Below are 16,258 nucleotides of genomic sequence, written 5' to 3' on the forward strand. Positions count from 1 at the left end.
GATGTTTAAAGATGATGAATATATGTATCTGTATAGTGTATTTGATATTGTCGTACCAGTTAGTGTGAATTTCTCCTGTAGAGTGTCCTGCAGTTGAGTCAGAGCTCTCCTCAGAGTCTCCAGACTCTCATCAGTCTTCACACTGATCTCAGGCCAGTTCCTGGTGTTTCTAGAGCTGCACAGGGATGAGTAAATCTACAGCAGGAGAGAGGAGAAATCCTTCAGCATGGGGAGTGTTATGGTGTCATATACTGCATTATCATTGATCAGAGAGATGTTGACTGACCTGTAGGAGGTGGAGGTGATCTTCAGTGTGTGAGAGCTGCTCCAGCTCAGTGTTTCTCATCTTTAGCTCAGTGATCTCCTGCTCCAGCTCTTCAATGAGCTCTTCCTCCTGTTTCTCTGCTGCTTTCTGCTGCTCCTCCATCATCTCCAGCAGTTCAGTCTGACATCTCTCAATGGAGCGGATGAGATCAGTGAAGAGCTCAACACGGGCTGCTTTCTCCTTCACTGTTTTTCTCTATGGTTCAAAGTAATCAACAAATGATTGGTTATAAAATATAATCGAGTTGAAGCACCAATGGCACATGTAGATGATCCAGTAATACATATATAGCGAAACTAGCAACAAAAAAAAAGCAACACAAAAAAAGTATGTGTTAATTATAGCACAACTTTATCTTCTTTTTGAGAATCATCCACAAGATTTGGTCCACAGATTTGGTGCACATCTTGGTTTTGGCACTATGTACTGTATGAATGAATTTGTCAGCAATTCTGATTTGAAGTTATAGCTTCTGAAAATTGATTGTCTATTGGCAGTCATGTTTGTTGAATTGTCCAAGTAATATCTGAAGAATTTGATCCACTGTGTGTCCACAGTGTGTGTAAACAACCAGCCTATAATGGTAAAAATCTAGCCATATCTTTTTTTATAATCCCCATATAAATCATAAACAGTCTCTTCAAATGAGCGGTTCAAGATACGAATGAGTAGAGGGAAGCCCCGTCCATGAGTGAGCCGCAGCGCCACATCTGTTTCCTCACTGTAGCAGCTGCAGACATACGTCTAAGCCAGGGGTGGCGAACTCCGGGCCTGGAGGGCCACTGTCCTGCAGAGTTCAGCTCCAACCCTGATAAAACTCACCTGCCTTTAGCTTTCTAGTAACCCTTCAGACCATGATTAGCTTGTTCAGGTGTGTTTGATTAGGGTTGAAGCAAAACTATGCAGGACAGTGGCCCTCCAGGACCGGAGTTCGCCACCCCTGGTCTAAGCCAATGTTTTTGTTTATATATATTTTTTTCCAAATGTTATTGGATGTGCCAATGAACATAAGAGTCTCTATTGACTTTACGCTTTAACGTTCGGGCTTCCATGGTCTGAAGCCCACTTGGCAGGGGCCTACTGGTTGCACAAAAAAAAAAAATTATATTCATTTTTTGTATATATGAGAGTTTGCAGAAGTGACAACAGCATTAAACCAACTTCCACACCCTTAAATTTTCAGGACTCTCAATTGCCTTTTTTTTGGCAATGCCCTGCTGTGCGAACGGAACCGGATTGGACAACTAGTTTTCTGTAATGTTATTTAGTGCGAGAGAGCCGCCCTTCACTGAACGAGGGTTCAGTCATTTGTGCGGTGCTGTTGCGTGTTCTACATGCTTGTGCTTTCAGAGCAGTTTGCAATCACTTAATAGCCCACATTTAGTGATTATTTTGATCTACTGCCAATGAGTAATAAATCCGCTGTGTCCGGTTGTCAGGTTTGCCGTGGAAAATTATACAATTCTAAAAAATATGTCCAAATAAATGCTACAAATAAGAATATCCGTCCCTCCAGAAAAACGTGATTATGCGATTGCATGATTTAATGCATAATCAGCCAAAGTCCGCATATTTATGCGGGGACCGCATTTTTTCAAATACGCCGCACTTTCGCAGCGTAAATTGCCTATTTCCGCGTGCAAAATATGCGGGGCTAGCATGATTTCATAATCCCCGCATTTTCGTTGCAAAAAAGTCATATATATATTAGAAAGTTGAAAATTGTTTGTTAACTTCACACAAGAGCCGCAATTTTCCGCCTATTGCCATGGGAAAGTTTTGAAGTGACGTAATTACCCAACGTGAACATCATCGAAAAGCTGCAAACCCCGTGGTGAAACCATAGATATCGGTGAAACCATGATGAAGCACGCAAATTCCCATTTGCCAACAAAAATAACAGCAAAAGACCGCGCAAAGCAGTTTCCCGGTGTGTTGACTGGTTTCAAAAACAGCATCATGAAGCTTCGAAGCGTTATGAATCAGTGAGTCGATTCAGCGGTTTGGAGCGCCAAAGACGTATGTCAGCAGTTTGACACGTGATCCGAATCATGAATCGACTCGCTGATTCATAACGCTTCGAATCTTCATGATGCTGTTTTTTGAAATCGGTCATCACTATATAAGTCGTTATTTACGTTTTAGCACAAAAACTATTCTTGTCGCTTTATAAAGTTATTGTAGAACCACTGTAGTGAGATGGACTTTGTAACGATGTCTTTAGTACCTTTTAAGGGTCTTGAGAGTGAACCGTGCATTGTGCCAATGGAGGCCTTTCTGAGCCATTGGATTTCAACTAAAATACGAGATGAGGGGAAGTCATTAATGACAGAATTTTCATTTTTTGGGTGACTAACCCTTTAATAGATTGCACTTTGTGCATTGGAAGCACTCAAATGTCTGTTTTGTATAGCTACCTCTGTAAAACAGGAAGTTATTTATTAATTTTTTCAGATGTTGTAGCATATTCCTTTTGTAAAGCTACAGAACTTGACTAAATGTTTTGTGAATTTGAGCCATGTGTTTATTAAGGTCTTCAATAAAACAAGATGAAAACAAGATTAATAAAACTTAAATATTTCCAGCACTTTCTGTGATGCAATGTGTTTTTTTTTCTCTTTTTCATCAAACCGCATTTTTTGCAAGTTCCCGCAATTTTTTCGCATAAAATTGCATATATATCCCGCATTTTTCCATCGCATTTTTTGAGAAAACGTGCCGCACAATCAAGGATTTTTGCCCGCAACAATCACAAAAAAAAGCCGCATTTTTCTGGAAGGACAGGAATATATCATCGATGTCAGGGCAAAACCTTGTGTTTCTATATTTCGTAATTTTTGTTTGTTAACATTAAAGCTATTGGTCATCCTTTACATCTGTATGAGGGTTTTACAAATGTAACCAATAAAAAACATTTAAAAGAGGTTGTGACAAAACCTCATAACTTCATTGGCTCTTCAAACTATAAGTCAAACCCATAGACTGTAAAAAAATATGGATGTAGTGTCCGTGACATCACCCGTAGGTTTCTGAAAAGCATTTTTGAAATCTAAAGCCGGCCATCACCATCTTGGCAGTGCGTCACCGCACTTCACTCCCGGATAACTGAAAATGGCAAAGAGTCGGGACGTGGGTGGAGCTGAGATGCATACATATACTTAAATGTTTATCACTTTTAGCAGTGTTTTATGTAACTTCAAAGGGTTTCCTTTAAAATGAGACTAAAATTGTGTATTTAGACCACGGTATGAGATTATGGGAAGCTTTTCAATTTGGGTAGGCCAAATCCAGGCGGAAATGGTCCCAGAGTAATTTAGTGTAAATAAGTTACTTTGTGTAAAACAAATGCCAAAGTGATGCATATCTCCAGAAAGTAGACATTCTAAGTTTGCAAATGGTACCACATATAGCCGCGTTTCCACCGAAATTACCCGGAACTATTTGTACCAGGAACTTTTTTCCCAGGAACTTTTTCTCCCCCAGACCTGCTACAATCTGCGTTTCCACCGCGGTCTAAAGTACCGGGGAGATTAGGCAAATTAGTCCGGTGACGTGGGAATGCGCGCGACTGCTTCTCCCAGTTACCGACGGACAGTAATCACTTTTGCGCGATACTGTCTGCATTCTGCAACAATAACAAGTGTAGGTGATGCAAGCAGCGCTGCTTTTGCTGATTATGTACACACATTACCAACACTGTTTATTTAAACGTGCACTTTCACCTGGTTTGACCATTTTAATGCAAAATGGGATGATGGGCAATCCAAAATCTGAATGTGTTGTAATAGCTCAATTCCAAAACAAAACATTTTCTATAAAAGGATAATGAGGTCAGTCAGTCATGACAGATGTGTGAAAAGTTAATTGAATGAAAACAATAGACTGAATTAAGCAGTTGAAAGATTAGGTACTAGGCTGCAAGTATTTTATTTTTTATCACAATAACATCTCTTAACATTCACAAAAAAAAAAAAAAATCACATGACTAGTATTACAATATGCTTCATTAAATGCATAATTTTAGAGACTTCTTCCTCAAATTTGAAATGAAGCAGGACCACACGTATGGCTTCACTTAAGTTGTGGTTATAAGTTATTATACTACATTCACATAGTTATACATTTAAAAATATAATATTTGGGTTTTCTAGATATGTTTATGTGCATATTCAGAAAGACTTGCGAGCAGCAGCCCTTTTATTTGCTTCCTACACTATATGAATACAATTAGAATGTGGTTATATAGTTAGAATGTGGAAATTAAAGACACAGTGACATTTTACACATTTTACTTTATTTTAGACAGATTAGTTCTTACAAAATTAAAATAAAAGTGTGCAAAGACAAATAAATTACTAGAACAATAAAATGAAAATATAAAATGTGAAAACAACAATATAAAAAAAAGTGTATTTTTCAGTAACCTGTCCAAGAGCTGTGCCAACACGTACAATAAATAAAGTACAAGTGTGGTAGAGCAAATGCTTCATTCAAGCGGCTGGTCATTGTGGCTACTTCTTGAACAACTGGACAAACTGTCCAAGAACAGACAGAAACCCGGTCTGAAAGTCCCTCTGCTTTCTTCCGCTTCTGACTGGTGGAATGCCAGCTCTTGCCTCCTCATCTCTCCTCGGCCTGGCTCTCCAGTAACAGCTGAATATATTGGTCTCGCTGTTCTTGTCCATGCTGCAGGACGGCCCGGTTAGCATCCTCCATGTCCCTCAGTGCATCAAGAAAAGAAGAAGTCAGTCCCTTTTCCTTTTCTCTAAGTAGAAAAATTGCACAGAAACACATGGAAATTAATACACAAGGCAACCATGAAACAATAGAAACCATCAATTAATTATTTAAAGTGTTTTCACTACAAATAATGAACAATTGTTTGGCCAGCTTGAACAATGCCCAGTGTGCAAATTTTATCATGGGCAATTTAAGTTTACAATTAAAAACAACAAAACCATTAAGGATTACACATCAGTTTTTAAATATATACACATTTTTGTCAGCTTTATAACGTACTGGTGACCGCGGGGGAAAACACGCTGGTCTCCATTGCCTGCGATTCATCAGGGCCACTCGTTACGTCTGGAAAAGCACGTTGAAAAAAGTTACTGCAACGTGTTTAAACACTGCAACGAGTTTAATAGATGATACCAAGATGATATATTTACCTTCAACCCACTCGGATTCCTGGATGGTTTCCAACAACGCACTAGCCGAGTCTTTCGTTACCGCTGCCCTAGAAAAGGACGGTCTGTGTTCCAGCAACGCGTCCAGGCGGTCATACCACTTGTTGATACGCCGGTCGGAACCGCTCCGGTTGTTATGATCCTTTAATTTCTTGTAATCTTGTCTTAATTTCTTCAACTTCTCTCTGCACTGTTTTCCAGTGTGACTGGAACCGAGTCGATATCTTCAGGTAACTGTTATACCTTTTCATTACGGGTCGCCGTTTCCAGTTCCCGCTGGATGTCCTCCTCCGCATATATGCTCAATAAAGCCTGAACCTCGTCGTCGGTCCATCGGTCGAATTTTTTGTTGAACTCCATTGTTGCAAAAAAAATATTTACCGAACGCAAAACCCACGGAACCCACCTCGCAAAAGACTTGTAAATATGGCGGTGGAAAAAAAAAATAGCTGCGAGAGCTCAACCAATCAGCATGTTCAGCGCCCAAGTCCCACCCCCGAAAGTTCGCGAACTTTTGAAAAGTCCCACCTCGCAAGCAGGGCCGTTTGGAGGGGGAAATATTTACCCGGAACTTCATTTAGACCCTGGTTCCTGCGGTCGAAACACACCGAGTTCCCCCCCAAAGTTCCTGGTTCCGGGGTAAAGTTCCTGCGGTGGAAACGCGGCTTATGAGGTCAGAGCTCCTCCACGGACATTTACAATTTAAAGTATATACTTTATGATGTCATTCCTTATCCTTATCCTTATCAGGGTCCTTGGAGATAAGAGGTGCATTATGTGTCCAGTAAGAAACCATCTAACAATCACCCACAACCACTCACTTTTCTGACTTCTGCTGAGTGTTTGATGTCTTGAATCTTCTTGATTCTGTCCTGGATCATCTCCTCCATGTCTTGGATTATCAACTGAGTCTTTAAACAGAAAACAACACAGACACATTTATCATCACATTTCCTGTCTTCTATATTGTATTCATGAATGTAAATGGCCAGCCACATGTGAAATGAGCAACAGCACTTTGTTGCACTGACACGCGTGCTGCAGATTTGTGATCTGTAGATTCCCTAAATTGTCAATAACAGCCTCTTTTCAAAGCTGCATCACTGTAACAGTTTCATAAAACCATGAACTGATTGAACTGTTTAGGGATCTTGAATAAACTTTAGTCGCTTGTTTCTAAGCTGTTTCACACAGCCAAGCATAAGTTTTGACAGACTTTACTAATTTGCTCTTATCATTAGTTTAGTGACGTGCTGTAATCTGGTGACTGTCTGCGTTGGTCTGTGTCTGTCAGGGCAGTGTGAATTGGCCTTTAAAGTACATCAAGACCATTTATCTCAAAAGGACATTATTTGATTGATGGAATAACATAAAGTAAGTAATGATAGTATTTAAATTTATGGGTGAAATATTGTTTTAATACTGACCTCTTCTATAGGAACAGTGTTGTGGTTCTTGTGATCTGCATCAGTGCAGGACAGACACACACACGTCTGATCATCTCTACAGAACAGCTCCAGAGGTCTCTCATGTTTCTGACAGATATAGTCCTCCAGATTACTCACAGGATTGATCAGTTTGTGTTTCCTTAAACCTGCCACTCTCAAATGAGGCTCCAAGTGAGTTTCACAGTAAGAGCTCTGACACACCAGACACGACTTCAGGGCTTTCAGCTTTCTTTCCTCACAGAAGTCACACACAACTTCAGGTTTCTTCAGAACTTCAGGTTTTTTCTCAGGATTTTTCTTTTTATAGTGATCTACAACTTCTCTGAGTGTGGTGTTAATCTTGAGATCAGGTTTGTGCTTGAATGTTTCTTTACAATATGGACAGTTGTAGGTCTGGCTGTTGTCCCAGTACTTATTCAGACAGGTCTTGCAGAAGTTGTGTCCACAGGAAGTGGTGACTGGATCAGTGAACACGTCCAGACATATAGAGCACTGAAGCTCCTCCGTCAGTCGACCGCTGGAGGAAGACATCGCTGGAGAGAGAAATGAAGAAGAGAAATCACTACTAGTCTAAAGTTTAGAGACACTTGAAAAACACAGAATTTCTCATGCAGAAACATTTTGTTTGAAGGGATTCTGGTTAAATTACTGAAACGATGATGATGATGATGATGATTTTATTATACGGATGAGTTAGAGCAGATAGAGAAGGAAAATAATCAACAAGTTTAAAAGAATCCCATGATTCACCTCATGAATTTGGTCAAATATGATTTCTCAAATATATAAGAGATCATGTATAAGCTGGTCATTACTGCAAAATGAACCCAGACAAGCTGATCTGGGGCCTCATTTATAAACGTTGCGTACGCACAAAAGAAGGCGTACGCCGCTCTCTAAGCAATAATTGGTATTTATAAAAAGCAAACTTGACGGGAAAATGTGCGGTCCTTCACGCAAGCTCTGACCCAGGCGTACGCACAAAAACGGGTGAAATGAGAAATGGCGACACCGTCGGCAGATGGAAGAAACACGTGAAAGTGTGTGAAACTGTAGAACGTTGTGTAAAAGAAATGGCTATACTGCCTCTCATAAATAACATGAAGACTTCACAAAGCAAGTCTTACAATTAACAGCCTACACGAACACCCGTTTGATCGATCTGCCGTGTAAAACAAACGAAAATTACAACAGAAATGCAAATTAACACATATTTGCAAAAAGAAAAGTGAAATATGTTCTGCAATAATATTGCCATGTTATGCAATTCATCCTCAAAAATAATATGGTAAACAGAACGAAATAATGTACAAAACTGATATTCTCGTCAATGTGTCCGTCTGGCGGAGCAGATATAGCAGTTTTGTAGGATGTGTCTGCGCACGGTTTTATAAATCCGAATATTTCTGTGCGTACGCACGTCCTATGTTTCATCCGTACGCCACTTCTGACGCAAATCCTACGCAAAGTTTTATAAATGAGGCCCCAGAGCCTTAATGTGCAGTAGTACTGTATATTCCTCAACTGTACATTTGAAATATCACCATATGAGAAGAGTTAAAGTCATTCATGCACTAATTCATTAGTTTTCTGGGTTATTGATTTTTAGATTAGATTAGATTAGATTAGATTACATGGAGGAGAATATTCAATACTGTGTCTCCTGGTTTTTCTTGCTTTTGTTGATGTTGGTGAAGATTCTGCCATTGTTCTTTCCCTCTTCAAGCCATTTAAAGAAATTAAAATATGTCAAAATATAAATTATGACCAATAGACTGATAAGACCGATCTAAGCCCACTCGCTCCTGTATTTGTTCACTGAAGTTTAAATGAAATCTCACCTCAAAAGTCAGATTTGGGGTTACTTCATATTCTCTCATGACCATTTAATAAATATTTATATTAAAGTGTTAAAATCTCATTGATAGTGAGAGAAACACAATCACTCCTCATACAGTGAGAGACTCATAAACTCACTGAACAATCTGAACTATGACCTTCTGTTTACATCAGAAACAATACAAAGGTCACATACTTACCTACGAATAAATTTATATCTCCACAAAATAAACATAAATATTGTGTGACCAAGTGTAGCTTGTATGTATAGTTTTAATCTTTAATGTAAATGTGATTTTAGCAGGTTTGTCAAGTCTGTCTGCAGTTCATTTTACTTCCTGTTTCTTTAGTCTTTATGTAGGGGAGTATGGGGTAAAGTTAGCCTGGTTAAAACCAGACCATTCTCAGTAGTAACTGAGTTATGGTCTGGCAAAGCTTCATAGACAAATCATTTCCAAAGGGGCGTCACCAACGGGCGTTGCTCAAATGCCTCTCGGCGCAATTGGATAGACCTAAAACCAATCAGAGCGATGAGGGAGATGACGTATGCAGAGCGACGGAGAAACATCTGACTCTGGCCGTTATGCGTTCTTGTCTGTACCACTGTCTATGGTCTGTGCTTGTGTTCTCAAATAGGAAATGTCCCCGGTTTCCATTTCAGAAATCTGGGCACCTTACCTAAACCCCATATTAATGTTTAATTATTTTTAAAATGTAAACGAAAAGAGGCAGGGTGTTTTATACTTCGTTTTATTATAAATATATAAGATAATGAATGTAGGCCTAACTACGCGTTGCCTGAACCACATGTGTGTGGCTAATATGTTTAAGTTTTGATGTTTAAGTAATGAAATGAGGCAGTGGTGTTTTATGACATATTTTGTACGCAAACTTCTAACTTGCGTCCATGACTTACCAAGTTTGACTCCGGAGAATGAACTCCCGATGACGGTAATAGTTAATATTAAACATATTATAGCCACACAAATGTAGTGAAGGCAATGCATATTATCTTCAATGCATGTATATAACAAAACGAAATATTTAAAAAACCCGGCCTCTTTTCGTTTACATTAAAATATAAAAACATGTAATATCATGTGTGCATAATATAGCCTATGATTATCACTGTAATACAATGAGATATGACATAAAACAAAACCCAGTCTCTTTTTGTTAAATGTTAGTTTAATGCGTGATCAATATCCATTTTAAAAGTATAAGTAAAAGGTATAAGAAGCTATACAATACATAAAGCAATTCAGTCAAAGAAAGTCAGCGCTAGGAGACTACAACGGTAAAGTTTAATAGCTTACAAATATAAAGTTATGAAACTTCACTTTGCCCTCAGACAAAACGATCTGTCAGGGAACAAATTATAGATTAATGAGAGCAAAGATCAGCCATTAGATCTACACAAGACGAATCATATCTTCACATCAGAGCCAGCGGCAGACGGCAGAAGGACTGGCCGAGGAAAGGCGCCTCTCGGTGGGGTTGAGCAATTGAGCGCCGCTGGTCCACTGGAGCTCACAACTCCAAAAACGGCAGATCAAATATTCAAAAAGGCGCTCTCTTCATAAATAAACCACAGATTTTGGCTTTAAAAACAACTACATTCTCGCCTGAAAGGACTTTAAACTATATTTTGTGAAACATTAACACTATCAGAGGGCTCTCGCTAAGACAAGCAAGCTGGTATATCAGACTTTTGCCGAATCCAGTCGGTAAGACAGCGATAACATCTTTTTTTAGATATGAAGGCTTCTTGTGTTGTTCTTTGCTCTGGTTTTAACGGAATGGAAAAGTTTAAATCGCTTAAAACAGCCGCGATAGCTGATAGTGATGTTCCACTGCTGCATCCATCTTTGTAGTCAGTGTACAGAATCTGCTTCACTGTCGCTGCGCTGTCGTCATCGCTGCGCTGCTGGTGCCTCGATTTCTGGGGCTTAGAAATGGGTTTGAATGGGCTCTTTGCCAGACTACTTGCAGAGCAAATCTAAATTTGCCGGAAGTTGTCTGGGTTTTCCCAGGCTAGGGTAAAGTGAGAATTTTTTTACATTTGCTCCCCTCTAAGCGAGCTAAAATTATATATCAGTAAAACTGACACATTTCCCATTAATTCAGGATGTTTCCTAGCAATGGAAATTATCAAAATGTTTTCAGGATGAAAGTTAGTGAAAATATGATGATTGTTTAAAAAAAAAATTTGTCTTGTGACCAGAGAAATCAAGCCCCCCCCCAAAAAAAATATTGCGTAAAGGATAGAAATAAAGAATACGTCATGAAATGATTATTTCAACATTGACAACTTGACAGCTCAATAATAAACCATAAGAAAACATGAGATCAAGTATGTGAACTTGCAGCAGAACACATTTTATATGAATTTACATTTGATTATTTTATTTATTTCTAAATAACTCTTTAGTAGCCTATTTGGTGCACTTTAAAGGGATAGTTCCCTCAAAAATGAAAATTCTGTCATCATTTACTCTCCCTCATGATGTCCAAACCTGTATGAGTTTCCTTGTTCTGCTGAACACAAAAGAAGATATTTTGAAGAAAGTTTGTAACCAGGCTGCTTTGGGGGCACCATTGACTAAGGAATGAATCTTCCAATATGTTCAACATAACAAAGACATGTATACATGTTTGGAACAACTTGAGGGTGAGTAAATGATGACAGAATTTTCATTTTTGGGTGAACTGTCCCTTTAAGCAGTCATTCTGAACCAGTAATCACTTTTTTGAATTTCAAAATGATTTATTTTTTGTATTCATTTACTTAAATTATGACTATATTATCATGTAATTATTTGTCCCATTTTTACCTAAATATTTTTTTAAATGTCATAAACTTTATATGATAGGATTATTTATTATGTATGATTAATATAGCCTAGCTACATTATAAATTATATTAATAATAACATTTATCAGGCTATAATCTATAAATTAACCTTAGTCTAAAAAATTATAATTCTGTCTGCCAAGCTCTGATAATGTATGGAATATTATATTAATATTTTATCCATTTAAAAAAGAACTAGGCCTATAGGCCTACCTTTAGAAGCACGGATGTGTCTGTCACATAGACCGGTCTGTCAGCGCTGCTGCTTTAAGTCTGAGCAACAGAAATGCTTCTCATAAAGTGTGCAGTTGGCCTGAGGTTCATCATGAGTTACTGGACAGACCCATTGATACCTTTTTGATATTCAGCTCTATATCTGGAGATCCTCTTTCAGTCAACGCGAGCTCGACATGTTTTTAAAAACGCGCATGTTTACAGGCACACGGCACAGCGCATGTTCTCGAGACTCCGCCGCTATGGCAAAGCCGCTAAAACGCAATCACGCACAAATGAGCTCCTGTAGCCTACTACAAATTGTGAACTTGAGTTCTTTATATTTGCTATCAATATTCTCCACACTGCAAAATCCGTATGTGTTTATTGAATGTGTGGACCTATGTAAAATATAGGCTACATACAATACGGGTCATTTTGCTTGTAAATATCCCACTAAACATTGGACGTCGGATAGACGTGCAGATCATGTCTATATTGGGTCCGTCGGTCCATGACCAATTCTGGACATCTATTCGACGTCCAAACTAGGTCCACTTTTTTGACGTCCAACCATGACCCAACTTGGACGTCAATTTGACGTTCAACTTTTGACCTTGAACTGGGTAATTTTTTGGGGCGTCATTTGGACGTCTATGACAGGTGCAAGAACATTTACATTATATATAATGTTTTATTTACAAATATCAACATTGTTGTTATCAACATGATTAATACTTGAAAGCTAAAACACTCAAGATTCATGTTCTGAACTTGTTTTTTGCACTAAATACACATGAGAGGGGTTAAATGAAATGCTGAAGCTAGTTAAACATTAGCATAATAAACGTATATATAAAACATAATACAATTATTTTGAATAAAAAACTACTCTTTACAATTACAAATGTTCTAATATAACTGGACCTTTTGAAAGGATTTAATATAGTTTGGCTTTCAAATTGAGTCAAAAAACAGTCAACGTCACTCTGATTGGCTGGGGTAGCACATCATCATAACCCAACCAGTCACTGTTCTGATTGGCCGAGGCCACACGCCAGGCATTTGGCGCGATTCTGCATGCAAGACGGCACATTCAGCCTGCATCGCTTTCGCTGGTGAGTCCATTTTTTCTTCTCTAAGTTGAAGGCAAGTTTGGTCAGCTTAGTGATTTTTATGTACGTGTGGTAGGTAGTTTAGCATCACGTCTTCACAAACCTGCTGTGATTATAGTCACAGAGAGAGACCATGTCGAAAGCTGTTAGCTAGCTTGACTTTTTGAGCGGCAAACTTGTCACGCGCACTATAAAACGCGCGTGCGATATTGACAAAAAATATCTTGATTTTCTGTGTTTTTCTCAGTAACGATAATTAGACAATATTTAGTGTTTAGTAAAGAATAATGTACATCCAGCCGGTTATCGCAGAGTAAACCCAGACAGAGTGATCAGGACCCGACACGAAGCGGAGGGATCTTGCCACTTAAGGGCTTTATTCTGCGGCGATAACCGGCTGGATGTACATTATCCCGCTAATTACACGGCTAACAATACTTGTCTCAAGTAAATTAGACACGAAAAATTGTCTTGTTTAAATATTTTATTATCTCTCACGCAAAGCTTCCGGGAAGAAAAACAGTTCCAAACTGCTTTGAGTCGTTTTGAAGTCAAATTAATGCTGAAGTCTTCCATTGTGACTGACTTCCTGTATGACTGCAGAATGCTGTTGCATATATTTAAATCATTTGTCTTTTTTTCTTTTGCAGAAGGGATCATGAAATTTGATTCTGCAGCCACTGAGGACTACATCAAATTCAATGTGTCTGAGCACCTCAAGCATGCACCACAAAGACTTGGAGGCGGAGGATTTACTATGCCCTGATTTTTTTTTTAAATAAAGATGGAAATAAAGAAATGGCTATATTGAATTGTGACTTATTTGTATAACTAGTGTTGTATGTATGTGGTCCCATGTTTCCAGAGGGTGAAGGACATGTTTTCTGTGCCAGTTCATTTCCCTGTAGCTTTGTTTCAGCAGCTAGTTTGAGCTGGAAATGCATTACACCTATGTATGCGTCTCCATTTATCACCTGCTGCTTAGACAATCAAATGGAGTTTTTTGAAAAGTAATCTAGTCCCATTTCAGAAGGTGGCATATGTTCCAGATAATTTCCCAAAAACTCAGTTTGATTGTCTCAGCAACAACTGGAGACCTTACGGTCTATGCTGGCATTTCCTGTCGAAACTAGCTACTGAAACAAAGCTACAGGAAATGTAATGCATGGTACAGAAAACATGTCCTCCACCCTCTTGAAACATGACTACAGTTATAGAAGTTGCATAAAATCGATGTCTAAATATGATGTTGAAAAGACGTCCACAAACGACCACATTTGGACTATAAATAGCCCATATACGGAGGTCCCACGGACGTCAACATTTGACGTACCGGAGACGTCGAAAAAAAGACGTCGCCTGGCGTTACAAAACAACCCCTTCAGTGGACCGAAATTGGACGTCCAAAAATTACTTAGAAAGGACGTCACTACGACGTCACATTGCGCAGTGGGTAGGCTACGGGACGATTCCGTATTTTACGAGAGGGGTGGCAACCCTATCAACATGTATGATATAAGTGTTTCTACCTGAATCAATTTGCTTTGGCACAACAGTTGATTAAGTTGACAGCAAGAAAATTTACTTTTACATGCAAAAAACATATTTTTGTGAGAAAAAAAAACATGCTTGCCACAGCACCTCTCCTTCATGGCCAAGGGGAAATTGAAGGGGCTTGAAAACATAACGGTCATATGACCACAAATGTGTTCTGTTGACCATATACAGGGGGTGTCTCACATTACCCGATATCTCACATTACCCCGTTCACCCCTAACGTGACAAAATCACAGAAACACCAAACTTTGCTTTACAACCAATCAAATGACATGCTTTTAATACAATTCTGATACCATTTCAGTGCAGTAAACAACTAAAGTAGTCGAGTAGCCTATTTGAAATGATTAAACCTGGTTCTGTTCAACTTATCCCAGTTTGACATAAACCCACTAAACCAGATCACTTCCAGTAGAAACCTGTTCAGCTCAATCTCTCTTATATTTCTGTCATTACCTGTGAGGATCAGATGTGTCCACAAGACTCTTTGAGCGGATCAATAAATATTCTGTTGTTTGAAGAGGTTGATCGTCTCAGGCGTCCATATTGTGGCTGATCAAGTTAGTTTCACTTTCTCTGAATCTCTCTCTGAACTACAGTGATGTCAGAGCTCCTCCTGTAGCCTATTCACACATTTACATTCGTCCCTGTATTCGGTGTGTTGGGTTCATGTGTGTCTGTTTGTGTTTCATCTTATTGTTTAATATATAGACAACAAGTGGACCAAAGAAGAATTATTTGATTTATAATGATTTAAAGCGGGCATGGCGCGACACTGCGGGAGACGCGCTGGTGGTTTGGTGGGAACGCGGAGAGTTTCTGCACACCGCGTAACTTGTACCATTTGTTGCTTGTCCCAGTCCATGTTGCTGATAAATACTCGGGTAGGTCGTTCATTTACTATGTGTAAAAGAAAAGAGTTGTGTGGTGTGTTTGAGCGTGTACGTTTTGCTTTGTAGCAACAAACTGCCAGCGCGGTCATTGATTGGGCGTTGCACGTCTCGTGTCATGGCTTTTCCCTGTCCATGTTGCTGATAAGACTCTGGTAGGTCAGTAGTTTATCATGTGCTATCAGTATGTGATTGTTTTTTAAGTGCGTGTTCTGTTTGTTTCATTATAGTAAATGCAGCAGCGTGGTTGCTGAACTTGAGTGATAATGACGTGTTCTAATTAATATAGGAAACATTGTGGAGGTAATTTGAATATATTAATAGTTTTATGAAGTGTAGGCCTACGTCATTAAAATAAATGGTCAAAATGTAATTTTTATAATTTTTATAGGGTAGGCCTATGAATATAGGTGTATTTCAATTCGTAATTCTGTTTTGGCAGACTTGCCTGGGAGCTGATTGTAACTAGACCACTGTTTTTCCCAGTATTGAATGTTTATTTACTATTGATCTTTTTGATTGTTTCTTTGTATTTTTTTGATTGATTTGGTTAGGGGAATCTTGTATAGTTTTTGTTTCCATTTCTTTATTTTCATGTGGTTATGTGAAATATTGTATAATTGATTGTTGTTTTCTTTCTTTATTTGTGTTATTTGGTGGTGTTAGGGGGCCTTGTATTGGATGAGACGGTATCCAGCTACTAGGGTGTGGTGTGATGCAGTGATAACACTAACAGTTGATGTATTTGACGATTGTATATTGCCTTGCACGGGTGGGCGTCACAAGTTTTATGGTTGTACTAGAAATAGCTGAGACTGTTACATCCAA

General features: G+C 38.8%; 1 protein-coding gene across 3 annotated transcripts in view; it reads right to left on the bottom strand.

Moving 5' to 3' along the window:
- Positions 1–15,123, bottom strand: part of LOC307134288 (E3 ubiquitin-protein ligase TRIM39-like) — a 17,826-nt gene extending 2,703 nt beyond the window's left edge. For 2 of the 3 annotated variants that reach the window (XM_079829903.1, XM_079829902.1), the window contains exons 1-6: positions 14,997–15,118; positions 8,597–8,681; positions 6,942–7,495; positions 6,336–6,425; positions 287–520; positions 57–195 (exon numbers count right to left, since the gene is read on the bottom strand). In XM_079829903.1, the coding sequence (XP_079686029.1) occupies positions 57–195; positions 287–520; positions 6,336–6,425; positions 6,942–7,495; positions 8,597–8,669 (1,090 nt within the window). In that variant the 5' untranslated portion in view covers positions 8,670–8,681; positions 14,997–15,118. Of the gene's footprint in view, positions 1–56; positions 196–286; positions 521–6,335; positions 6,426–6,941; positions 7,496–8,596; positions 8,682–14,996 lie in introns of all 3 variants that reach the window. The other variant, XM_079829904.1, reaches the window with a different exon arrangement.
- Positions 15,124–16,258: the final 1,135 nt, after the last annotated feature.

Source organism: Gobio gobio, assembly GCF_949357685.1.
Source record: "Gobio gobio genome assembly, chromosome: 11".
NCBI classification, from domain to species: Eukaryota; Metazoa; Chordata; class Actinopteri; order Cypriniformes; family Gobionidae; genus Gobio; species Gobio gobio.